Raw genomic sequence first — 27,223 nt, forward strand, 5'->3', positions numbered from 1 at the left:
GAGGACGATGATGCAATGTGATCTTCTAAACCAGCAGCTCACTCACAGCTTCCTCAAACAGGCTGTTTCCTTAGAGCTGCACAGGAAATGACCGTTAGTGAGAATCATGTCACAACAGCTGCTGCTGCTGCACAAGTAAGACGGACATAAATAAAGAAATATCTGTCAAATGTACTTAAATACATAAATGAAACTACATGCACATGCTTTTAAAAAGACTCTAAAATGTTCATCTCTATGCACAATTCCATCCGATTCTCACTCAAATGACACAAATCTGTGAACACATCATTTGGCAAACGTGAGTCAGACGTTTGTTTACACTCTTAAAAAGCAACCAAACAACTTGTACTTTTATCACATTTTAAACAATTTACTTTCTTACATTTTCAAGTACTTTTACTTGCACTTAACTTAAAAATATTTCAGGACTTTTTCCACCTCTGATGATCACATACCCTGCTATAATACAGTATTTCTGATTATCCTACAAGTACAACCAGAGGAAGCTCATGTGCCACAGTTTGAGAACCATGGCTTTAAATCATTTTAAAAGTAGGCAGTTGGGGTCTCTCTGTGAGATAGGATGAGAAGTTCAGTCATCCAGGAGTGGAAAAGAGCCAGTTGAGGTGGTTCAGGCACCTGGTAAGATACAGGAAGTACAACCTGCCACAGGAGCTGCTGATCCAGTTCTACACAGCAATGGTCCAGTCTGTTCTCTGCACCTCCATCGTCATTTTGGTTTGGCTCAGCTACCACACAGGACAGGAACAATCAGGGCTGCAGAGAGAATCGTTGGTGTTACGCTGCCCACCATCCAGGATTTGTATTCATCCAGAGCCAGGAAACGGGCAGGTAACATCTCTGCAGACCCATCACACCCCAGACACAATCTGCTTGAACTTCTCCCCTCTGGTAGGCGTTACAGGTCACTGTACACCAAAACATCCAGACACAGGAACAGTTTATTCCCCCAGGCCGTCACACTGATGAACACATCATCAGTCACACTCACCCAGTGTCAGTAACATGAGAACGCTGTGTTTTATTGCAATCTCGGGCTCAGCGAGATCTCTGAAAAAACCCGGTCCGGTTACGTAAACACCGGTTCTCCTGAACAGCAGATCCTCCTGCTCTGGGCACTAGTTGTTAAAATTGTTAAAACAATGTTTTGATAATGAGTAGCAGTGCATCCACCGTTCCAGAGGGGGGAGCTGCGCTTCTGAGAGCAGGTGTGCTGAATATGTCACTTTCCGGGTATTGGCCAATCACAAGACAGTTGGGAAGGCTCTACGCTGGCTGGCCAATCACAACACACTCTGTCTTCTGGGTGTGAGATTTATGTCTGAAATATCGCGGCTCAGGCGTCAGAAAAGAGTCTTTCTATCGGCTCGTTTCCAGCAACTAGGAGGTTTTTGACCATAAAAACAAGTTAATGTATGTAAGAAGACCTCCATAACTAACATATTATGTGCAACAGGACCACTCTATGTGACTTTTAATTTATTGTTCTTTGTTGTCCTTGTTCTTTTGAGTTGAATGTTTATTATATTTTGTTATGTTTAATGTACGGCGTGCAAAGAGTCAAATTCCTTGTATGTGGGCTCATACTTGGCCGATAAAGCTGATTCTGATTCTGGTAAAGATGCTGCCTACACTTTACGGAAACAAGTTTCCTCAAGTAGTTTTTACGTATCTATTTTAAAGTCTGGAGCATTTTTGTCTTTCACTCATTCTCACTCTTTTTTCACTTGAGTCTATTTTTATTTCACATCAGTAAGACGAGAAATGAGAATTTGGCCGAATATTTCTGGAAATTTGTTGAACCAAATTTGGAAGAACTGCAATAAAGTCGTATGTCCTTGTTTACATTAACCATCTTAAAACAGAGGCTATAACAATGTGCAGTATAGAGAGTTAATCTAATGACATCATTTGTTGTCTCATTTTCACCAACTATATAAACACACCTAAGCGAAAAGTACTCAAATGTTTTCAAATCAGGCTGAATTTGTTACACAAAAACAGAATAGAAAAAAAAAAACAGTTTTCATTGCTTGAAATTGTGAAAAACATTTATTCTGATTCTGACAGTGGAAATAAAAACCATAAAAACCATAAATAACATTACATTTGAGAGACTTTTAAAGTCAACAGACTCTCAAAAAGTCTATGCATGCCACTGAAATAATAATAATAACAAAGGGGAAATGTCACCGGTGCACCTGCGGCACAGCTCCGTGCCACACGAGCAGGAAGAGGTAAACGAGAGAAAGCCCTCAGAGAGAGAGAGAGAGAGAGAACGTCCAGTTTCCAACAACACTCGATCTGTAACTTTTTACCCACATTTCAATCCAATGACACAGTAACATTGACCTGAATGATTATGTAACAAAAACTCACTGTTAAAAATCCAGATCTGACAACCTACAACACCCTCAGAAAACTTCATCTTTAGTCCAGTCCTTTAGTTTTTGAGTGAGGACAAAAACAACACCTTAGCAGAATAAAAGATCAGGGTGTTTGTATGCGTCAGTGTGGCCACGAGCACTTCCAGGGCGAGGACTTGGGCGCTTTGAGACACTTCCCTAACTTCTCACATCCGGCTGGAGCCCAGTTCTGCAACAGAGGAGCAGCCACACGGTCACAGTAAGCAAATATATATGTAAAACTTACAAAATGTGTACATTAGCATTGAAATAATCTCATAAAATTGAAATTAAAATATTTTGTTTCTTGCACTGATGAACCATTATTAGTAAAATGCTCAATGTTGATCAGTATCTCATTACTTAGAACACTTTTAGAAATTTACAAATAAACACAATAAATGTAAATGAAAAATAAAATGTGAATCATGTGTTATATTAGACCTTTTTTTTTTTTATAATATTAAATGTCTAAGGCTTTGTCTAATGTGGGTATGTAAATTAGAATATATTTACATAAGATGAGGTTCACCTGCAATACCACCTACACCCACTAGTGGGCATCAAAACACTGGGAGGCGCTGCCATTATTTGGCTTCATCTGCCCTGTTCTTAATGTACGACTGGTTTCCAAGTCTTCCCTTCTTCTTCTTTTTTTCAAAAAATAACAATAATTATCATCTAAAATAAAGTCATTTATTGATTAATGACCCATCTATTGAAGGGAAAATGGCATATTGAACAATATCTGTGCTTGTTTCACTATTAAAAAAGTAAACTCTCTTATTAGGTGGTGGTATTATAAAGATAACTTTGCTCCGTACAATATACAGTCTAATACATTGGTTCTCAAAGTGCGGCCCGGGGGCCAACAGCGGCCCGCAGAAACATTTCTGGCGGTCCGCAATGAATTAGAGTTAATCCAGGAGCTACTCAGCTTGTTAAATGTGTATTGGACATTAATGGATACAGACCAATAAGTGTAAACTGTAGAACTGCAATCTGGTCATTAAAATTATTACAAATGGGATTTCTTTCTGTTTTTTTTTTGTTTGTTTTTTTTTCCTTTGGCGGCCCTCAGTCCAACGTTGGGTTCCTAAATTGGCCCTCAGGTATCACAACTTTGAGAACCCCTGGTCTAATATATTTGAATATTGCATTTTATTTAAATGCCGATTATTTGGAAGGAAAAGTCACGAGATGTCAGACTGTTCTGAAAACCACAACAGCTGCCACATTCACAGACAACAACAATGCTCATTAATTCATTACATTAACTGCATGTTAATTGCACCCACCCCCACAAACTGATTAGATTGCTAACAGGCATTTCATGTTTGGGACTCACATTAACACAGAAGAAGACAAACAGGAGATTTTCTTTTCTTTTGGGTTTCAAATGAACTTTGACACAAGCTTTATTTATAGCTGCAGTTCACCTTTGAGCCACACGAGAACGCTCATTCAATAGACATAATATGTCCAAGAGCTGGTTTGTACATAAAAGTTTTTAACTCTATTGTATATTATACAATAGAGTTAAAAAAGGATAACTAACTTAAAACTGAATTGTGTGTTTATAAAACCAACTAATATTGTTGTGATAATGTGCTTAGTTTTCGTCTTTGTGAATTTTTTTGCACAAAATCCTTTTGGGTTCAGGAAGTGTTGAAAGGTTTTATTTAATTCATAAGGAAATGTTTTCAATTAGTTTGTGTTAACAATGTGGGACATACGGCTACAGTATGTAAGTTAAACACCACTTTATTTATCTAGTTAATTGGGTTGAGTTGGTTCATCTAAGTGCTCACAAACAATGTGATGTGTCTCACGAGGGTTATTTATTATTTTTATTATTATTATTATTATTATTATTATTATTATTATTATTATTATGTATTATGTTCATGTGTCTGTTGGCTGTTTGAATTTGACCTTCTTTACCTTTAAACTGCATCCAACCTCAGCACTGTGATGACATTTTGCACTTCTTTCTTCTGTCATCTGTCCTAATAAATGGCATCTACTCCATATTACAAAAAACAAAAACGAACAACTAAATCGCTCTTAAAACAAATAAAAACAAACTCATTTCAAAAACAAAGAGTCAAAACTAAACACAAACTAAAACTAATGAGAAGTCCCAAAAAAATGGGACTGATATTACAATATTGCAAACAGACTGATCATTATTTAAATGGCCTTAAAGATGTGTTTCCTGTGTTCGCCACAAGGGGGCAGTGCTGTGACACAAATAAACCCGGAGCTGTGACGCTCACAGGGCTCTGAGCACAGAGGAGACAAAGCCACTCAGTTCAATTCAGCTGTTTAAAATAATCCAGGAAAACAAGATCCATGAAATAATACAGTATGATTCACATGATGACGCACGTCGGTGATAAAAAAAAAATAGAAAAAATGGAGCATCACACAGGAGAGCTGAAACTACTTTAAAATTGTTTTTTTTTGTTTTGTTTTTCTTTCCCATTTATATAACACGTAAAATATTACACCCTAATGAAGCCATTTCCATTTCAGAGAACTGTAATTATTGTTTTTTTCTTTTTAGGTTTTATCAATAACATGGTTTTGGAGTACGGCTGAACAATTAATTGCTGCAATTTTATCGCAGGAGGCAAAATAATTTGTTAAAGGCAAAATGTGTGTGAAAATATCATTTCAGATTTAATTATCGTCTTCATCTGTTTAATTCTATTTCTACAGACTGAAGAGAACATCTTTGTTTCTCAAAGATCTGCACAAATATCACAAAATAACAAAAACATTTTCAATGTGTTTTTCGATTGAAAATGAGAATTTCCTGTCAAAATAATTGCAATTAGATATTCATTCAAACCCCTTCAGCCCTGTTTTGGATTTAACATATATATATATATATATATTTATGTGTGTGTTTATGGTCTGTAAATCTCACCATCACTGCCGTGTCACACATGTTGAGCTGTGGAACACCAGGCACCAGCGTGTTCTTATGTCGCTCCACGACGACAGAGATCCTGCTCAGCGCGTCGCTGTACTCCTCAGACAAAACTCTGCAACACAGACGCTCACTTTGATTATCTATTATCTGCCTTAATTAAAAAAAAAAAAAAACACATTTGAGATTGAATTCACGATTGAGGAGACATCCTTAGATGTCCTGGCTTTATCTGACCAACGTCCAAAAGCAATTACATTTTTATCTGACAGTGACAAAGAACAACAACGCAATCTCACACTTAATAACTGACATTGAAACAAGCCTGAAATAAAAGGAACCATCTATTTCTCTGTCAGTCAGACTCTCCACCGACTCACTCAATTCTTCAAAAACAGACGTCGCAATTTTAATAAACACCTGGATTAAACATTAGTAAAGTTGACTTTGATGACACTGAATGTACTGTTTTCACCACGTGTTACTACATATTAAAATATACCGTATTACTTCTATAGTTGGAAAAATATGTTTTAAATTTGTTTGTTTCTTTAAAATGTTGGTATAAATGAACGTATATAACATTCAATAAAATCTAATTTGTATAGCTCCAAAGGCAAGGGAAGCAAGGTAAAGACGTGGCGACCTGTCCAGGGTGAACCCCCATGAATGAATGAATGAACGTATGTGGGCACAACTGCCTGCATTCATGTGTATTTGAGCACATTGAGGCTATCAGAGGTGGAAAGTAACTAAATACATTTACTCAAGTTACTGTATTGAATACTTTTTTTTGTGTATTTTGTATTTTTTAAGTCATATTTCTACTACCCTCACACCCCACGCAAAGTAACTAAGTAACTTTTACTTAAAGTACATTTGAAATGAACTACTTTTTACTTCTACTTGAGTACATTTTCAGATGAGTACTTTTACTTCTACTTGAGTAATATTTCATCAAAGTATTGGTACTTTTACTTGAGTACAATAATTTAGTACTTTTTCCACCTCTGGAGGCTATTAGCAGTAGTATTATTGTCATTATTATTATGCTATAAATAAAGTTCATATCTGTATACTTTTTCTCTCTCCACCTCTCCTCTGTCCCCCATTTTTCTTTTCACCACAACCCGTCTAGGCAGATGGCCACGCCATCTTTTGAGTCTGGTCTCCACTGATGCTTAGTTTTTTTTGCTCATTTTGTGAAATGTTGGGTTTCTCTGCTCTCTATAATTGTTAAGGTTTCTGCCTTAATAAAGTGACTTTGTTACTTAATTAATTAAACTATTTAGCAGGTCTCAGCCTCTCTTCTAGATGTCACTATAAACTACTTACTTCCCCTTTAAATGAATCACTAATAAAGGTTAGTTTCAAAAAGTAAAAACGTAGAAAAGAATCAATCGTGAAGTACTGAATGAACACAAAATCACATTGACTACATGTCAGTGAGCTAGATTTTCAACTAATGTGGAATATAAATGGATAAATGGATGTCTCCCTTGAGTAAATTAAAAAAGAGTCCTGAGTCAGAGAAACTATGAAGCGTTAAAGGGATAGTTCGGAATTTTGGACATAAGACCTATTTTCCAACTCAGCCGGTGTGATGGAGACGTCTGGAGACGTTTTCAAGAAATTTCATTCAGTTCTTCTCGTTGCCGAGTTCGCTGGTGCTACGGCTAGCGCAAGTCAATGGTACCTGGTACCTAACCCTAGCATGGCATTAGATGCCATGCTAGCAGGTAGATATCTGTGTTGATAGAATAATATTTGAAACAAAACTAACCTCGCATCGCATGAATTTTTGAGGGACTACTTTCTCAGCAGCAGCGGAATCAGTCCGCCGCTGCCGGAAGTATCACGCTGCTGCTGCTGAGACATAACCTCTTCAAATTGCAAGGTTGGTTTTATTTCAAACATTCCATCAACACAGATATGTACATCGATAGTCTGCCGTTACAATTAATTTGCGTCGGCTGCGCTGTGGAGTCGGTATGAGTGTTTCTAATGCCATGCAAGCAGGTACCATTGACTTGCGCTAGCCATAGCACCAGCGAACTCTGCAACTAGAAGAAATGAATGATATTTCTTGAAAACGTCTCCAGACGTCTCCATCACACCGGCTGAGTTGGAAAATAGGTCTTATGTCCAAAATACCGAACTATCCCTTTAAGTTAACTTCAAACTCAAAACGAGTTGGTCCATGGAGTTAATGAAAAACATACATTCATACAATCAGGCGATTGCACACTGATATAGACAAGTACAAGTATGTTATTTTCAATTTCTGTCAAGTAAAATAATAAATAATCTCATCTAAGGATAAAGCAGTAGAAAGTGGATGGATGGTTACATACTGGACCTTTAATGTTTAAGGCTACATGGCTGCAGCTTTTCAACCATTCCAACAACAACAAACAGCGTGTCCAATCACTCGGTCACTCTTTGGTGAAGCGCACTCAGCAGCGTGAACCGTGCAACCTCCATCACATCCCCTGTCTCTCAATTACTGCTGTTGGACACCAGTGAGCACGAGCACCTCTGTGCATTATTATATTCAGTGTGTAAAACACTGGGGCCCTCAAGGCTTTCAAAGGAACGCTGCTCTCAATAGGACCTGTAGGGTTAATGGGCTGTGTGTCCAATGCCCGTGTGTGTGTGTGTGTGTGTGTGTGTGTGTGTGTGTGTGTGTTGTGGGAGCAGGCGTTTGGTGGCGTGACACACAGATAGACAAATATCAGCAGTGCAATTACACCCTTGATACACTCTCTGGCAGCACCTGTGCCAGCCTTCCGTCCTCCCTCCGCTGCAGAGTGGGCCCTCTGATTGGCCCCTCGGGAACATGTGCATGTGTGTGAGGTGAAGTGTCAATTAGAGTAATAACCCCAGGCTCTGTCCAGCTCACACCTACCCTCCCTCTGAGATCTCCCACAGGGCAGCAAGGCTTCCTCCATCAGCCAACACCTGCTCCTTTTTTTCCCCGATACTCTCACTCTTTACTCCCCCTCACCCCCCCTCACCCGCAATTACTCCATTGCCACTGCTACTGGCTGCAATTAAGATGGGTTTCAATCACGGTACGGTTGGGTTTGGTACAGTCTGGTAAAGACCTGCATCAGACTCATGTTTCAACTGAGAACAGCACCTTTACTTGGTAGACGGGATGTGGCCCGCGTAACATGATGTCAACAATGAACAAAGACAATAATGTGGCTGTTTTGGGTTGTATTGTATTCATTGGTCTGAAAAAGCCTGGAATCGCGACCTAAGGATCCCGTCTCCTGAACAACAGATCTTCCTGCTCCAGGTACTAGTCCGGTTGCGTACATTGAACCACAAAAGAAGAATAACGTCCGTTGTGGAGGTGTTTCACGAGCGACAGTGTCTTCTGACTCTGGGTCTGACTCCTGGTCAAAGTCATAAAAGGGACTGTGGCGGGGAGTCGTGAAGAAGCTATTTTTAAACACTATTAAAACAATGTTTTGATAATGAGGAGCAGTGCAGCCACCGTTCCAGAGGGGGGAGCTGCGCTTCTGAGAGCTGGTGTGCTGAATATGTCACTTCCGGGTACTGGCTAATCACAAGACAGTTGGGAAAGCTCTACGTTGGCTGGCCAATCACAACACAGTCTGTCTTCTGGGGGTGAGAGTTCAGTCTGAAACAGCGCGGCTGATGAGAGCTTCAGTGAGGAGAGATTTCTATCGGCTCGTTTCCAGCAACTAGGAGGTTTTTGACCATAAAACAAGTGAATGTATGTAAGTAGACCTCCATAACTCACATAATAATATTATATGAGTTATGGAGGTCAACTTACCATAGGACCACTCTATGGGAGCTTTAAAGTATAAGAACATGTTTATACCCAGTGTGTGATTATTCCATCTACAGTTAAAAAAAGAAAAAGTCCAGATTAAATTGCTTCCGCTATCTAAAATCTCAAACTCTGCTTTTGGCAACTTTTTTCATTTCCCCCTCCTCATTTATCTGTGCCCGCTGCGATTCATTTTATGATAAGTGATGAAGCATCTTAATGGAAGTAAATGTAAGGGGGACATTTATCAGCCCACGATACAGTAATAACTACATTTTATTCCACACAGGTCTGCAAGCAAAGCACGCCACGCACTGAGAAACTTGCCAAACGACACAAAAGTTTTCCATTGTTTTGTGTTTTTGCGCGGACCTCTAAATCAACAAACTAATAATATCATTTGTTTATGCCTCCTCTGCACAGTCAGCACACCTCATTATCATGATTATAACCCTTAGCTTACTGGTGTAGAGGCAAAAATCTGGAATAATAAGCAGGCTGTATGCAAATTGAGTCTTTTGATTTATAATGTATGGCACCCAAGGGGGATGGGGGCATTTCTCAGGTGTGTCACCACTCTGATTACTGATTCATAACACTATTGCTGGAACACACACACACACACACACACACACACACAGACACACACACACACACACACACACACACACACACACACACACACACACACACACACACACACACACACACACACACACACACACACAGAGCAGCAGAAGGTGGGGGAATTGAGGAGACAATCAAATACATCTGTCCCGCCTCCCCCTCCCCGCACCGTCTTCTCCACCCTGGTGGAAATTGAGCACTTCACTGAGGACTATTGATTGGGGACACAGGAGTGCGGTGGCAGTCAGCATATGAGGCCAGACTGTGTGTGTGTGTGTGTGTGTGCAGCGCTGCCTGCGGTGTCAGGGTCGGCGCTACACTCCGTTTGCTCTGGGGAGCGCGAGCCGAGGTGGGCGGCTGGTGAGAACCGAGGATGTGTTAACCTCGAGGCCTTAGGTCAGGCGGCGGAGGGCGAGTGGTGGGAGGCAGAGAAATGGTGAGTGCAGACCTGAGTGAGGTAGGTAGACACAGAAACCTCTGTGTTTCCTCTCAGACAGATGGACCACCAACACAACGCGGGCCTCACCGTCCTCTAAGGCTACAGCTACACAGTAGTCCATTTTCTTCTAAATGAGCATCATTTCTGCTGCATCCAGTGTTTCTGAGCCCCCAAAATCAGCCATAACTTGACTGAGCTGAATCAGCTGAGACATATTATATCCTATCCTTATATCATTTCTCCAAGTGAACCTAGTTCCCTGGTGTCCTAATGAACATGTCTGTAACATGCTTTGGTCAAAATACCTTAAGGATGAAGCACCATAGCAGTTCAAAACAGTGCCTGTCTCTTTAAATGCAAATGAGACACAGGAAACTACGTCAGCGGCACATTGACGTCATATATAAAATGTCAATCCTCTGAGGCTGGAAGTTTGTGTAGAACTCTGTGCTGCACTGTGCAGCCAAGAATAGAACATACTTCCGCTCTTCTTAAAATGATTAAAAAGTTGAATCTGAATGCATGTGGGCAGTGCAGTGAAAGTAAAAGCGTCTCCTGTGACCACATATGATTGGATTGGATTTCCTACCCCTTTAATCAAGCACACACTGACACAGTCATGACTGTTTTTTTAACAAGTCTGACCGTACAGAAGAGAGACGAGAGGAGCTTTTGTTCAACTCACACATATTTTAATTATCAGGAAAATCATAGGGTGAACAGTGTGGCTGCAATTTATAATAAATGAATGAATGAATGAGCTCTGATTAGTGTAAAAAAAAATAAAAATAAATAATGAAACCAGCAGCGGATTAGCAGACATCAGCTGAGGAGGCGGTCTCTAATCCGTCCTGAGGACAGATTCCAGCTCATTAATGTGGCCACATGTGTCCTATAGAGCTCCTCCAAATGTGGTTTCTGTGATCAGATCTGAGGACGTGTTCACAAGGGATTGGGAGTGTTGTTCACACCTGAACTTTTAAACACAATCTGCACACGATCAGATCACTGGAGATGGATATTAACACCAGGTCTGAACAGGGTAGAGGTTATACTTGGAGTTTCACCTCATAACAGAGATCCCTGCTCTCAATTTTGTCAAATTGTCATCTAGTGGGACAGTAACTTTAGGATTTTATTCAAAATTCATTGTTATTTCGAACATGGATCAAGACTGGGCTGTAATGACCTTTTGTAGTACCCCATAGGATCTGACAGAGGGCGCTCATAAGGTTTCCTACCATATCATCACAAGTGTACAAACTGAGAGACTTTGGCTGACAGAACCTCAGCAGCGACAGCGCCTTGGATAAGGATAAGGTCGACCCACTGCTTTAGTGGAGAGACATGAGGTGACTGCAGGTCATGTTGTCATGTGTGGCTAATATTGTAAATAAAAAGAGGAGCACATAGTTTGAGAGACTTGCGTTTCTAGCACGTAACATCAGAAATTATGTTGGGCCGTGAGAAGTTCAGTGTTTTAATATAGAACTATATAGAAACTCTGACCTCTTTTTTCCCCTTTTTCTCTATGGAGCTAACCCCTACAGTATTGGAATTTCCGTAAACATCCATCTATTCCTCACTGTCGTAACAATTCACAGCCTGTATAATAATCCTTTAACATAGAACCGATGTAGCATTACCACATTTTAGTGACAAAGCTGTCAGAGCTAGCTCCTGTTGTCACTTTATCCACCCCACTCCAATAACTGTATGTTATTGTTACCCTAATGCTAGCAGCATTGTAAACAAAGCATCAATTACTAAAAATTGTTAATAAAGTAATGAAAACTGGGACTTTTGTGGATTATTGCCTGGCCAGAAATTTATATGAAAAATGTTGTTTTCAAATGAAGTAGCAGTAGCAGTAGCAGTGTGGATGTAGCCAAACTGTACCAATCACATTTCGTCTGAAACCCTGGTGGCTCTGGGCCACTGGTCAATAAAAAACACAAAAGACAAAACAAAGTGAAAGTAAAAACAACCTTGTGTTTGTTGCCAAATGCTCCCTTACATAATATAATTATAAAATGCATCTACAGTGAGGGGGATGTATAGGTGTGCATGTGTGTGTGTGTGTGTGTGTGTGTGTGCTATATCACGGCCCGCGACAGTGGTGAAGGTATGTGTGCAGACAGGCCCTACATCATCTTAAGTGGCTCTTTAGGTGTCGACAGAGATTAATGACAGCCATGCAGCGAGTCCAGCTGGGGGACCGAGGAGCACACGGACAAAACGCACATATAAACGCATGTGTGTACTCACACAGACACACAGACACACACACACACACACACACACGCATACATAGAATCGTCCCAGTGGATGCAGAGGGACAGAGGCCGAGAAAGAAGAATGAATGGTTCAGATGTGAGTGGACAGAAGAAGAAGAGGAGTGACGAAGGTCAAGCAGCAGTGTGCTGAGGTGACCTTGGAGACAAACTCAATGACCCCTTGAGAAGGGAAGGGCAAAGAATAGCTGTCATTTTAATTCTCTCTCTCTGTGCACAGCACATGGCTGCATATCGATTGTTTTTCTCTTTTCTGTTTTTTTTCATCTTCCAAGTGAATAGCAAGGCTAAAAGGTGGGCAAATGAAAAACAACATTAATGTTTTATCATCCAATCTCACTCCTGGAGTAAAAAGCAGTTTGAGCAGCAGAGATGATGCCAGAGTAAAATATGAGCGACGCAGAGCTGTGGGGAGGGAGGTGGGGGGGGGGAGAAGAAGAGAAAGGTCAGACTCGAGAGGATTTTACAGCAGGAGGCAAAGACAAAGCGAAGACCGCGCAATATTCTCTCATCAAGGTGATTCTGAGAACAGCTTAATGTATTAGTCATGGTGTCTGCTTACATATTATAAATATTCTATATTGATTGCTTTTAATAAAGGAGATGGTGATCTATCTTTACTATTTGTGAACAATACAAGTCAAAAAAGTTAAGAACTAGTTTGTATGGTCAAAGGAAAGAATTATTAAAGCAGAACTATGCAGGATTTTTACCTGAATTTAACAGCTTCAGAGTCACTGTGATGGTTAAATGTCTTGCTGCAGGGAGCTGTTTCCACTGCCCCGACTGTCTGTTAGCAGAAAACCACACACACACCCTCCATAAGATCAAGGATTGCGTTATTTTAGACGTTCGTCATGGTGGAGGCGGCAAAAAAGAAGTAGAGAAAACAGTTGTTGGAGGAAGCGAGGAAGAGGAAACGAGTGTCTGACCGAGAGAGTAAACATTAGACCGGATTTTCTCAATGCCAAAAAGGTAAAAACACAGAAGCATGTAAAACTGATGCCGAACCAAAGCATTCTTGCTGATGCACCAATAAGTATCTTTGGGAAAAACTCTATTTTCTCTTATGCATTTATGTTCACCTGTACTAAGGACTGAAGAGATTCAAAGCATTTGTCAGATGTTGTGATAAATGTATGTATGTACACTTTTACTATTATAGCATCGTGCACTTTGTCATAAATGTCTTTCCCCCAAGTGTAATTGTTGTAATGTGCATTATTGTGACATTTTTAGGGCTGTAATCAACCAAAGAAACTCTTGGTCGACTAAAGCCCTGAAATTTCGACTAAAAATCGACTAATCAGGGGTGCTTTACGGGTGCGGCTCTTTTTAAATTAAAAGAGGCTCTTATTTTGAAAACACCTGCAGCCGCGGCTGGAGTTCAACAGAGTCTGACAGCTCTGACAGCATTACGTGCAGCTGCGCAATACCATAGCCCGTGACATCCGAAAATAAGTAGTAATATCAGCACAATAACATTGAAATATGCTCATAATTCTGATATATTCATACTCAAAACGGACGGAGCAACCTTAGCTTACCGTTTTTAAATGATATGCCATGTTTGTAGTAGAGCTGTTTTGTAGTAAAGCAAACTGCAAAGTTTGCGTTTCACTTTTCTTTTTTTTTTTTCATCTACTTTTGAAAAATGCTGCCATACTGCTGATGTCTTTGACATGGATGCGACTGGAGGACTGACTGTAGCCTAACATGAAAAGCTCAAAATTCACGTCTAATTAAACGCTTATCTGTCTGTCGCATGGATGTATAATATGAACTGGATAGAGCTCCGTCCCCTCTGCCTTGAAGACAATTTTTACATGGTGGCCACTGTGGGTACTGCAACCCCATAAAAGCCCAAAAGCAATTTTCCCATTGACCGCAATAGTAAAAGAGACGCCTGTAAAAGTGTCCACAGGACACCTCAAGACATGGACACAGGCTTTTATAGATCTTTATATGGTAGTGACACTACTGCGCATGCTCTATGGGCCCCATAACCTGGAAATAAACGCAGAAGTCAAAAAAAGCGCTGGGTGAGCAGCTTCATAGGAATGAACGGAAGCGAAGGGGCGGTGCTCTATCCAGTTCATGTGATATATCCATGGTCTGTCGCTCATGAGCCACGGAGCTACAACAACCCAAGTAGGACTAAACCAAAATAGTGGAAAACAAGGGGGGTGTTCTCTGAAGACACGATGTTACCTGTGAAACACGGGTGCCCTAAAACACCCCCATTAGCACTTGGTACTTTCCTCCTTATGAAATTCACCATAAAAAAAAAAAAAAAAAAAAAAATGAGTCGACCAATCATAATTTTGGTCGATCCAGAGCGTGTCAACCAATTAGTCGACCAGTCGACTTTGACTTTACAGCCCTAGACATTTTATTATGCAAACATAGGGAAGAAATTACCGGCCTCCAAAAAATTGACATCAACATCAGCTATAGAAAAACCCACATTGGTGTCGACCTCGATAACTAAAAACTTCTGTTTGTACGTCGTCTCTTGTTTAACAGTGTTCTCAGTCCAGCCTTTGCTGTCTGCATCTTCTGCCACCTCTCTCCACACAGAGCTCCATTAAACAGCACCCGCTCTCAATTTAGACATGGACAATTCATCTTGCAATTATAAGCTGTAGTGGTGCAGCGCAGGGCTGGGGGCCAGATAGTAATCTTTAAGGAGCTGTTTGCAATCACAAAAGAGAAGGGTGTAATCAGGCGCGCGCCGCTTGAGCCGATCAATCCGCCGCTGCCTTCGTTCTTTTTTTCATGCCACTGAATCAGCATTGATCTGATCCACCGTCTGTGTTAGCAGCAGGCAAACAACCTTCCCACTCTCACACCTCACCTATTCATTTTCTAACATCTCCTCTCTTGCTCCTGCTCGATTCCCCTCGCTCCTCTGACCTTCTCTGGAACTTTTAGTTCTCAGGAAACTGACCTGATTGGATGTTTCTCTCCGGGATCCTCTCCCAGATGGAAGATGATTGGCTGCAGCGTGTGCTCCGTCTGATTGTGAGTGGTCACACCTGGGACTTCTTCACCAGGACAGAAGTTGATTCCCTGGAAGAGACGACAGACACGATAATGTAAGGCCAAAAATTTGGGGTCACCTATGCGATGTTTTTTGTGTTTTCCATTTTCCGGCAGCTAACAGCAGTTAGCATTTGGAAAAGCCATCACTTGCCCACTCTTACTGGCATATTTGCCGTCATATATAAAATGTAAATCCTCTGAGGCTGGAAGTTTGTGTAGAACTCTGTGATGCACTGTGCAGCCAAGAATAGAACACTTCGCGGACTTCCGCTCATCCGGATATTATTGCCCTCGCCTGCACTCAGTGGAGCTCCACGAGACAACAATTCCAGGAAATGTCTCATTGTTACGTCACAATGAGACATCTTTTTTCACACTTTGCCTACTCATAGGGCCTCGTGAGTCCCAAATATAAGTATTAAAATGATTAAAAAGTTGACTTTGCATAATATGTCTCCTTTAAAGTCAACCAAAAAGGAGTCAAATCCTTACACATCACATAGTTGAAGCAGAGGAACTGAGAAAACTGAACATCGCATGTTCTGATTCATGCTAATATTTAGCTCCCGGTCAGTTTTTATTCTGTATAACTTCCTGCTTTTGTCGTGAAAAGATTAAGGCTTGCATAACACGCTGCTCCAAGCTGAATTTATTTGTATTTATGGACGCTCTCTCATGTTATTTATGTTGCTCCTGTTGCCTCCCTTCATCTCTCTCCACACCTCCTCCCTCACCCCTGCAGATCTGCTCCCTATTTTCAACAAACGCATGCACTTGTGCACACACACACACGCACACGCACACACACACACACACACACACACACACACACACACACACACACACACACACACACACACGTTATGATGAACACGAGTCATATTTGAGAGAGCATTCATCTGTAAGGCTGCTGCTGGTGCCGTCCCCCCCACCGAGATCGCTCAAAAGTGCATCTCAAAATACATATAGAAGAGAGAGAGAGACATAGAAAAAAAAGAAGTGACAGACCTCTGATCCAGACATGTACTTTTATTTTTAAAGCTAAGCTAAAAAAAAAAAAAAACACAACACCACCCCAGAGGAAGAGCAAGAAAGGCCTCGCCGCGAGCACCGTATCTCTGCGACTCTGTCACTTACACCCAAGACATAACAGCGAGAACTCCATATCTGCGCTGACATTAATGCTATAGATACAACAAGGCTGCTTTTCAAACTGGAGCAGAGCAGAGCCACAACCAGCAGATAAGAAGCAAGAGCATCAGGGATAGATTTTTTTGGGGGGGAAAAGGCAATTTCTGTCTATTTTAGAAGAGGAAGAAAAAAAAGAAACAACAACTGTAGGATCTGTAAACTCAGGCTCATTTAAGAATATGCAACTTCCCAACTACACACAACTTTGAATATATTCTCTCACACATTTTGTGATATTCTTTTCTATGTTATGGGTGTGAAATATCCCTTTGACAACTTTCATTGATTCATTAACATATGGACATATGGACCGAGTTTGACACGTGTAGACATTTTTGTTTTCCCAAAATGGCTGACTTCTGGGTGGGTGGAGCTAATAGAAGTACACCGGGAATTTGTTTGGAATCATGAGAGCAACAAGTGTACCAAGTTTGGTTAAAATCGGTGAAAAAACGATGTGCGACTTATTCATAATCGAAAAAAATACAACATTTTGAAGTAAACCTGACAAACTCACCAAATTAGCCCCAATCTGACCATGACCTGACTTCTGGTGGCGCTATAGAGCCCTGGGACTACAAACGGATTCGTGCCCTATTCCATTATCGCATTTTTCAGCAATCCGACCTCCGTGCCAAATTTCAAGAGTTTTTATTCACGTTAACCCCCTCAAAAATGAGCTGGAACAATAGGTTCCCCGCACTTCGTGGCAGGAGCCGTTGGCCCTGGCACATTCATGCTCCAGCCCTGATTAGAGGCACCTTATCCCTCACTCCATCTTAATCTAATGTCACTATAGCAGTGTGTGACATGTACAGTATGTAAAGAAGAGGAAGAGGACGAGAGAGCGAATGATCTGTGTTTTAACGTTTGTGATCATGGTTTTACTTCAAGGGCTGAATATTTTCTCAGGTGGTTCTTTCTCTGGCTCATAAAGCAATAACATATCTACGTGGAACAGCCCCACTTCCTGTACGTAACCACAGTAGGACTAATGGACATCTGCGAAACGAGTCATTTTTCAGTTTCCATTCATTTCCGTGTAAAGCGTTGACAAAGGTCAAAATGTAAAGCTGTTATTGAGCTCCGACTATAACGCCGGTTACTCAGCAATCCCCGACACAAAGCAGCCGCACTCCTGCCAAACTGCGTTTTGCGGTATTAACATCACTACACTGCCTGAAGAGAGTTTGATAAGAGCCATTTAAGCCTGTGATATTTCTCATTTTCCTCATGGCTGAGCTGCACGAACACGGCTGCACAGAGCAATATGTCTTCCACCTGTTAACCTGTAATTTCATTCTTCTTCACAGACACACGCACATCTCGCCCTGTTTATTTTTCATCAAGGTTCACATTGTTTTTTTTTATTACCAAAACTGCACAGCAATGAGGTAAATCACTTTTGATTTCAGCAGGTTTGATTGTGGAGGATTAAGACAGACTTTAAAGCTTCAGTGCGTAACTTTTGTTGTTGTTGTTGATTCTTGTTATTATTCTGTTTGATTTAATGAACAGAAACGATGTAACGCGTTAATGGTGGTTAACGGCATCAACGTTAACGCACATTAACGCATGACGCTTTTCCATGACGACTGACAGTACGCTGGTTATTTGTAGCGCTGCTCTTTTCGTTTAATAAACAGACCGCTCCAGTTCGACTGTAGGGGCGCTAACGGCGCTAAAGGAGCTAACGCAGTTGACAGAGCTAACGGAGCTAACATCTTTTTCCGGTCAGTATCATTGAAACGCACCATGCGTTATCATGCATTAAGGTGCCCAGCATTATTTTATATTTAAAAGTTACACACTGCAGCTTTAAACCATTGGTTCTCAAAGTGCGGCCCGGGGGCCAATGGCGGCCTGCAAAAACATTTCTGGCGGCCCGCAATGAATTACATTTGATAGTTTTAATCCAGGAGGTACTAAGTTTGTTAAATATTTATTGGGCATTACTGGATACAGACCAATAAGTATAAACTGTAGAACTGCAATCTGGTCATTAAAATTATTACAAATGGCATTTCTTTCTGGGTTTTTTTCCTTTTTTTTTCCTTTGGCGGCCCTCAGTCCAACCTTGGGCTCCTTAATTGGCCCTCAGGTATCAAAACTTTGAGAACCCCTGCTTTAAACCCACAACGTTTAGGTTCAATGTAAGTGGATAAAAGATCTTGAATCCTATTTTTGTTAAATTAATTCAGTGTGATTTTGTATCAGGGTAAAAACAGTTAGTCAGTTTTAAAGATTCAACCTTAATGGTTAGTTTTAACAATGCCTCGCTCCCTGCAACATAAACCGAGACACGCAAGCATTATTAACTGTGTGGAGAACCAAACATACATGTCCACGTTCACTCTCTCTCTCTCTCTGTGTGTCTCCCATCCCTTTCATGTACTCACACCAAATCAATAGGCAACTCACAGGCAATCAGATGCCATTATTTGTGAAGTTCCACTTCAGTTCACATGAGTTGATAAAGGAGGCTGCTATTGATTCAGCGGCCCTGAAGGAGAGAGCAATTTAAGCGACTGCTGGGGCATAAAACAAACTGGATCACAGGAAAAAGCAGAGCCACAGAGGGAGGACAGGAGAATAATGTCGAATACAGACAAAGCAGAGAAAAGACAGACAAAACTATCCTGTCTCTCATGGATTCACATTCCTCCCGATGCATTTAATCAGCACCAAAGTCGACGCCATTGTGGTCGAGTGATACTGCCGGCTTCCACCTCTCTTTCAAAATGATACATGACGCCAGATGAATGAGCTGACAGCAGGGAGGGACGCATTGAAAATGGAGAGGAAGAAAATCTCCACTGGAGTTCGAACAAACAAGTCAACTGACTGATGAATGATGTAAGTCGGCTGATGTGGGGGCTCTTCATTAATATTCATTACGCTCTGATGTACACAGCAGTCGACTGATGAGCCACTTTCAAGATAACACCAACAGTGAAAGTGTTTGTGTGTTCGAGTGAGATTAGAGGAATCACAGAGGGCGGATGTGTCGGCACGAATCCACAGCTGAGGAAAAAGAGACGGGACAGAGTTTCCTTGGTAAAAGAAAAAAAAGACACTTACTGATTTGAACTCATTCCAAGAGTTGGTCCAGGTCCAGTAGTGTGCCTTGTATTGTCCAAGCCTCACAGCCATCATCTCATTCCCACGGTAGTAGAAGATAGGCCTGTGGAGGATGAGAGGAAGATGGTATGCTCCGAATGTAGAAATAATGTAAGTGAGTGGAATTTCTAACATTTGACACACTTGGACTATGTGGCCCTTATCGAGAACTCACATGAGGCACAGAAAGGCCTTCAGTCAGGATTCAAACAAGTGACCTTCTTCCTGCGAGGCAACAATGCTAACCGATTACACTTGTCATTAGCAGGCTTATTTTAATTTATTTGCAGTCATAATATTGTCTCCTCATTTCTCTGTATAACCACAGTCAGACATCATTTTGTTCTTGCAAACAGACGTGACATCAATGTGTATTTGTCTACAGATTGTTGTGGGATGCACGGTCCGGTTTCATGTTGTTACCAGGATCCATTTTACTGTCAGGTGTGGGCAGTCATACTTAGTGCTATCAACATGCAAGCTGATCACTGAGGATGGCTATTAAAGGGGACATATTATGCAACTTTTTAATCATGTTAATACTTATATTTGGGACTCTGGAGGACGTATGAGTAGGCAAAGTGTGAAAAAAGATGACTTGAAAAACAAGATGAAGTCATGTTTTTGTGGTCCTCCTCAGTCTAAGTACATGAGATAAAACACACAATGTTGACTTCTGCACTCATTGTTGCGTCACAATGAGACATTCCTGGAATTGTTGTCTTCCAGAGCTCCACGTTGTCCCTAAAAGAACGTGAGAGTGCAGACGAGGGCAATAGTATCCGAAAGAGCGTAAGTCTGCAAAGTGTTCTATTCTTGGCTGCACAGTGCAGCACAGAGTTCTACACAAACTTCCAGCCTCAGAGGATTTATATTTTATATACGACGGCAATGTGCCGGTTCGAGATGGCTTATCCAAATGCTAACTGCTGTTAGCTGCCAGAGCCTCAGTGGCACTGACGTAGTTTCCTGTGTCTCAAACTCCTAAGGTCATCCATCCTTCTTGAACACAATTCAACCGCTCCAATCTTTACTCGTGTGTGGCCCTAACCCCAAGCCTAACCCTAACCCTCGGTCAGACAGACGTTTCCTCTTCCTCGCTTACTCCGACAAAGGCTGCTTCTGCCATGATGAACATTTAAATAATGAAGCTATCACTGCCTTGATCTTATAGCCACTACCTGGTTAGGATGTCTCCAACTCTGGGTCGGCGGCCCTGATCTTGCTAAGGAGACACTGGCACCATCACAGGGTAAAAAAAAATCCTGCATAGTTCTGCTTTAGGGGTATTGGTCCCAAAGTAAAGTATATATTATATCACAAATCTTGAGTAAAATTGTGTGTGTGTGTGTGTGTGTGTGTGTGTGTGTGTGTGTGTGTGTGTGTGTGTGTGTGTGTACCCACCTGTCTAAGACTGTGTGGGAGCTGCTCAGCAGGACTGGTGTGAGGTCCAATCCATCCAAGGTTCTGTTTTCAGGAGGACTGATGTCAGCCAGAGCCAAACTGGTGGTGAACAGGTCCATCACATTGGCCAACTGGAAGCTCACCTGCAAAAACACAAAACACAGGCACCATCTGCAGCATGAGAAACACACACACACACACACACACACACACACACACAAAATAAACCTCTCAAGGAAGGTGTTCATACACGATATAAGACATCCTCCTCTTGTACACTTGACAAACTGATCTCACGTTTATCTTGATGCTTTTTCAACAAATCAAGATTGGACTCTTATACGCTGCATGAATACCACACGGCTCGCTCCTTCACGCTGGATTTCCTTCATGAACAAGGCAACAAGGCACAGTCACGATAGGACGCATGCATGCGTGCACACATGTAGTGGCAGGAGCTGCATTTCTCCACACTCTGTTGTCTAATCTCTGCCTGCAGGTTTATTATAAAACCAAAATGCCTCTATTTCCAAAATGAGTTTTTGGTGAGGAAAGGAAAAAAAAAAAAGAGGAGAGGAAGTGAGGAGAGGATGAGGCCCAGGCAGGCGGCTGGAGCTGGAGCAAGCTGGTGTTTTATCTCCTTCTTCCAGTCCCGCTGAAAAGCTTTATTTTATTTATAAACTTTGAACTATTTTCAGATAAAATGCCATTTTTTCGCTGTCATCCTTGATCTTCCGTTCCATTCTCTCCTGAGCGAGCCTTAGAGGACGACGGCGCGCTCACAATCAGATATCAGCTATCAGGCCTGTGCAGCTGTACCGCCATGTGCTGCTGTGCTCCTATCGGCAGCCAGCACACACACACACACACACACACACACACACAAAATCACATACACAAGCTCTAAAGCAATGAAATGAATTCCATTTTTTTTCTCAGCCGTATCCACAGAACTAGCCACAGAAAAGGCGCTGCAACGCATTCCATGATCTATCTGCACACGCACACATACACTAACAGATTTAGTCCTTCACTTCATTTTATTTAAGTCTCCTTTAGATCGACAGATACACATGCAGGTTTGCACAGCTATTCTTGTTAGGACTGTGCATTAGGACTTCCATAACCGAACCGAACCTAACCTAACCAAAAGTAACAATTAAAATCTTAGCCCTAAACGCAAGTTTATTTGTATAGCACCTTTCAACAACAAGGTAATTCAAAGTGCTTTCCATAAAACATTAAAAAGCATAGAAAGGGGACGTTTATAAGAGCAGGCATAAAACAAGCAGGTAAAATATATATGAAAAACAATAAAAACAATAAAAAAAAATACAAATGCAATAAAAAGATAAAAAAGTCTTGCAGAATTGCAGCAGACCTGCAGTGTTTTGTTTGCAGAGTTTCTGCCTCATTAGGACCAGGTTTTAGTCTCCATGAGGACTTTTTTCCTTACAAGGTCAGTCGTTATGCCAGAAAAAAAGTGTATACACACACATTGTTAAAGAAGGAAGAACAAAAGCACAAACTGACATTTAGTAGTTTAAACAACTCGCACGACCAAGCGCCGAACCTTTCAAACTCTATCTTAAGAGTCGTCGTCTTTTCATTTCCTTCCCTTTATTAGCTCTGCAGTCTAAACTGAACTTCATTGTTTTGCCAACGCTTTGTTCCTCTTCCATTTTTTCGTCTGACTCATCACTCTCTGTTAATGTCACACAGTCTCTCTCTCTCTCTCTCTCTCTCTGTATTGTGAGTGGTGATGCTGGTTATCAGAGGAGGCAGCGCTTCTATCCCTGTCCCTGCCACTCCTGCCCTGTGTGTCTGTTGCCTGATAAAAAGGCAACAAAAGGCACCGTGACACTCGACAACATTGCAGGGGCCGACGAACCCCACCCACCTCGGCGTCTTTGTTCCTCACCCTCATCATCTTCCTCCTCCTCGCCCCTCGGGCAGTGGAGGAATGCTGAATCCGCACCTGTGCTAAGACCACCCATGCTCCTTCATTCCAGTACACAATCCTATTAAAGAGGAGTACTTCACATGGGTCATTTACACTCATCACTGGTCACTTTATAAGGTACACAGGACAACCAATAAAGTGGCAGGAGGTGGTGCACCTGGTGTGGTCTTCTACTTGCATCCTTGAAAAGGATGGTGCCATGGTGGCATCTACTGATGTCAATCTGGTTTGTTTTTTTACTTTTTCCTGACATTTGTCACTAATAAATGTCTATTTTGTAGTGGTGTATAATCTCCAAATGCTTAAAGGAGACATATTATGCAAAATTTTGCACCAGAGATAGCTTAGAAGTTTCCCCTTAAAGAGGCTTTACAGGTGCATTTACCACGGCGACAGGAGAAGGGAACATAGGTTTTTCTGTCCATCATGATCAAACTCTACTATATGCTTGGCAGAGAGATTAGCCTATTTCTCCAAGTTAAGCTAGTTCCCTGGTGTCCTAGTGTCAAAATACCTTAAGGATGAAGCACCACAGCAGTTCAATCACTCTGCCAAAACAGCCCTGTTCAGAACGCTCGCTTTTGAGTGCCTGTCTCTTTAAATATGCAAATGAGACACAGGAAACTACGTCAGCGTCACTGAGGCTCCGGCAGCTAACAGCAGTTAGCATTTGGAAAAGCCGTCATTTGCCGACTCTAGCCGGCACAATGAGTAAATCCTCTGAGGCTGGACGTTTGTGGAGAACTCTGTGCTGCACTGTGCACCGTTTTTTTAGGGACAGAGTGGAGCTCTCCGAGACAACAATTCCAGGAACGTCTCATTAATATATATTAATATAATATATAATATAATATATAAATATATATATTTAAAATGATTAAACGTTGATTATGCATCATATGTCCCCTTTAACATCAATGTCATATTCAAAGTCGCTGAAATCAACTTTCTTCCACATTCTGATACTCAGTTTGATCCTCAGCTAGGTTTCATTGCACAGATGTCCTCAATAAACAGTGAAATTGTCCTTCTTTCACCAACTCCCACCACCCAAATATGCCCCCCCCCCCCCCCCATCTCAATACCAATGGCATTGTTATTTTCTCAGTTGGTATGATAAACCTGCTCAACAAAGGCCTGCATGGCTGTTTTATTGTCTCCATTATTTCACTGCAAAAGCTTACGGACTTTCCAATGCACAGATCAACACAGATTTCAGAGGACTACAAAATAAGGGCGTCCTCCCGACCACAAAGCAGCACAGGGCTGTGACAAATCCACAGCTGCACAGTACAGTAGCTCCAACTAAGCAGCTTTGTCATTACAACCCCAGAGATGCTCGAGGGGAGGATCTGAAGATCGTTGTCCTCACAGCCGATGCCACAACTGTATTCACAAACACACACACACACACAACTATTCTGTGGTTTTCCTGGCACTGGCATTTATTTGCCACTGAGCTTGAAAGTCATTTGGTTGGTTGGTGAAGAATCTGTGTTTTTATGGCAGTTTCCATCCACACAATACAATATACTCATAAAGTCACCATCAGGCATTAAGGAATTGGTTCTGCACGTGTGAAGTGCGATTACTTCATGTTCAGTTATGGAATGATGACTAAAACCATACACAACATAAAAACGTGTAACTAAAACAAACAATAATAATGAGAACATGCATTTTGTTTAATAAGAATAATGACTGCATAAAGCATGTCTCTTATTTTGAAAGCCAGGTTTGAAAGGAAGTGGTGCTGTGTACAGGTGAACTGCTTGGTTACAGATAAAACATAGATAACATAAACATGTGTATTTTATTTGATAAGCAGTACTGTACTACTAAAATGGAAGAACATGAAAAAGTTTAGAAAAGTTTATTTTACAAGAATAACTGCTAGAAACTTAAATGTGCATTATGTAATAAATCTAAAGCAACTGGCCATAAAATCCTCCTTATATGTCACAGAGACTCAGGAATAATGTTCATATAACAAACTGAACTCACCAACAACAACAGTACAGACAAAATATTTGCATTAAAAAAAATATTTTGCAGACTGCGAATCATGTTTATATTTTGAAATCATGTTTTGGCATGTGGCGCTACCTACCGCCGTCTACCAATCATTGCAGTCAGTAGAGTCTCAGCTGCCGAGCAACCACGGGTTGCCAGTTACGTTAGAAAACGAAACCTTAAAAGACCTTGGTATTTTGAATTTGAATGTAGTAACTGTTTTTGGCCACATTCTTACATATGGCACCTTTAATATAACATTTGATGTTAAATCCCTGAACCTGCCATGAATTGCTTTATGAGGAAGTCAATTTCAGCTTTCCGGTACAGATCAAGTTGTGACTGTCACCTAGTTGCTGCCCTCAAACAGACACATTTTCACTTTCAAACTCAGCCTGTTGCTGACATGAAAAAAAACAATTACACTACCGTTCAAAGGTTTGGGGTCACTTAGAAATGTCCTTATTATTGAAGTAAAAAGGAAAAAATTAAATGAATCAGAAATCCACTCTATACATTGTTAATGTGATAAACGACTATTCTAGCTGCAAATGTCTGGTTTTTAATGGAATATGTACATAGGTGTATAGGGGCCCATTTCCAATGTTCTACTGGTACATTGTGTTTGCTAATTGTGTTAGAAGGCTATTGGATGATTAGAAAACCCTTGAAAACCCTTGTGCAATGATGTTAGCACAGCTGAAAACAGTTTTGCTGGTTCTTTGATGAAAGCAAAAATATTATTTTGAATAACTCGACTATATTTTATATTCATTTTGCAACTCTTTGGATGAATAAAAGTGTGATTTTTAATGGAAAACACAAAAAAAATTGTATAGGTGACCCCAAACTTATGAACGGTGTACACAGTTTCAATGTTTATAAAAACAGGTTGTGTTTGTGTGTGTGTGTGCGTGAGCATGAAGACAGTGTAATGCTGGATTTAAGAGCGGATCCGTGTGTGTGTGTGTGTTCATGCTCCACAAATATTGCCAATAACATTATGCTCTTCAATGTTGTGAATGTTATGTGAAACCGTGAAAATGCTCACGGTTTCTGTTGTCCACATTTTACATACATTATAATAGCCCCAACCCCCCCCCCCCCCCCCTTTTTTAAAAAGCATACATCTATGTGGGGGACGTAGGATCAAAAACTCATGTTCGACACACTTTCACATCGACACTGGCTCGTCAAAATGTGGCACAGGTGCAGCAAAGCCTGCAAACTCAACAGCGTTCATGCCAGTGCCAGCGTCTTCAACACTCCTCCTCCTTTTTTCCCTCCCTCTTCTATACCCTCGCATCCCCCTTTTACTTCTTTCCTGCACCCCCCCCCCCCACACCTCCCCTCCACTCTCCTCCCCGCTCCTTTATCCAGAGCGCCTGGCATATTCAGATACTGAAGTCCTCATTACAGCTCAATCCAACCTAAGCAAACACACAAACAGATTAGCCGCTTAAGACGCTCCCAATCCCCCTCTCCCGCGTTATTCTGCTGTGCTATCAGGCCCCAGCACACGCCTGTGAGATGAGCCAGGGGCAAGGCTTACTGCAGACTGCAGCCTCCGCTCGCTCCTCCACCAAATCCCTCTGCGTCACAGCCCCGTGTCACAGCTGCCCCTAATACAATTAAAAGTCATTTGCAGAACGCATGGGCTTAGGGGATCACGTTGTGGGTGGGTGGGGGTGTGTGGGGGGGTTAAATTGGGGTGGGAGAGGGGAAAAATAAAATAGAGAGAGAGACGGAGAGTTGGGGTATTATTAATTCCAGCCCAAAAATATTTGAGGAAACTGGGGAAAAAGACGACGACCTCACACACTGTGTGGCCAAGGTTTATCTTGTTTCAGGAGTTCAGTCTCAGAAACGGAACAAACTGCACCCGTTAACGGGTCACAATAAACTAGAGCTGCAACTAACGATTATTTTTGTAATCTATTAATCTGTAGATT

General features: G+C 41.4%; 1 protein-coding gene across 1 annotated transcript in view; it reads right to left on the reverse strand.

Moving 5' to 3' along the window:
* Positions 1-2,532: 2,532 nt before the first annotated feature.
* Positions 2,533-27,223, reverse strand: part of galns (galactosamine (N-acetyl)-6-sulfatase) — a gene marked incomplete at both ends in the record, with an annotated part of 32,493 nt that continues 7,802 nt past the window's right edge. Inside the window, 5 exons of the mRNA XM_083890932.1 lie at positions 2,533-2,619; positions 5,365-5,482; positions 15,486-15,607; positions 19,853-19,955; positions 21,296-21,438. Of these exons, the coding sequence (XP_083747058.1) occupies positions 2,533-2,619; positions 5,365-5,482; positions 15,486-15,607; positions 19,853-19,955; positions 21,296-21,438 (573 nt within the window). The remainder of the gene's footprint in view (positions 2,620-5,364; positions 5,483-15,485; positions 15,608-19,852; positions 19,956-21,295; positions 21,439-27,223) is intronic.

The sequence above is a fragment of the Microchirus variegatus genome (genome assembly GCF_963457635.1).
Source record: "Microchirus variegatus genome assembly, chromosome: 6".
Lineage (NCBI taxonomy): Eukaryota > Metazoa > Chordata > Actinopteri > Pleuronectiformes > Soleidae > Microchirus > Microchirus variegatus.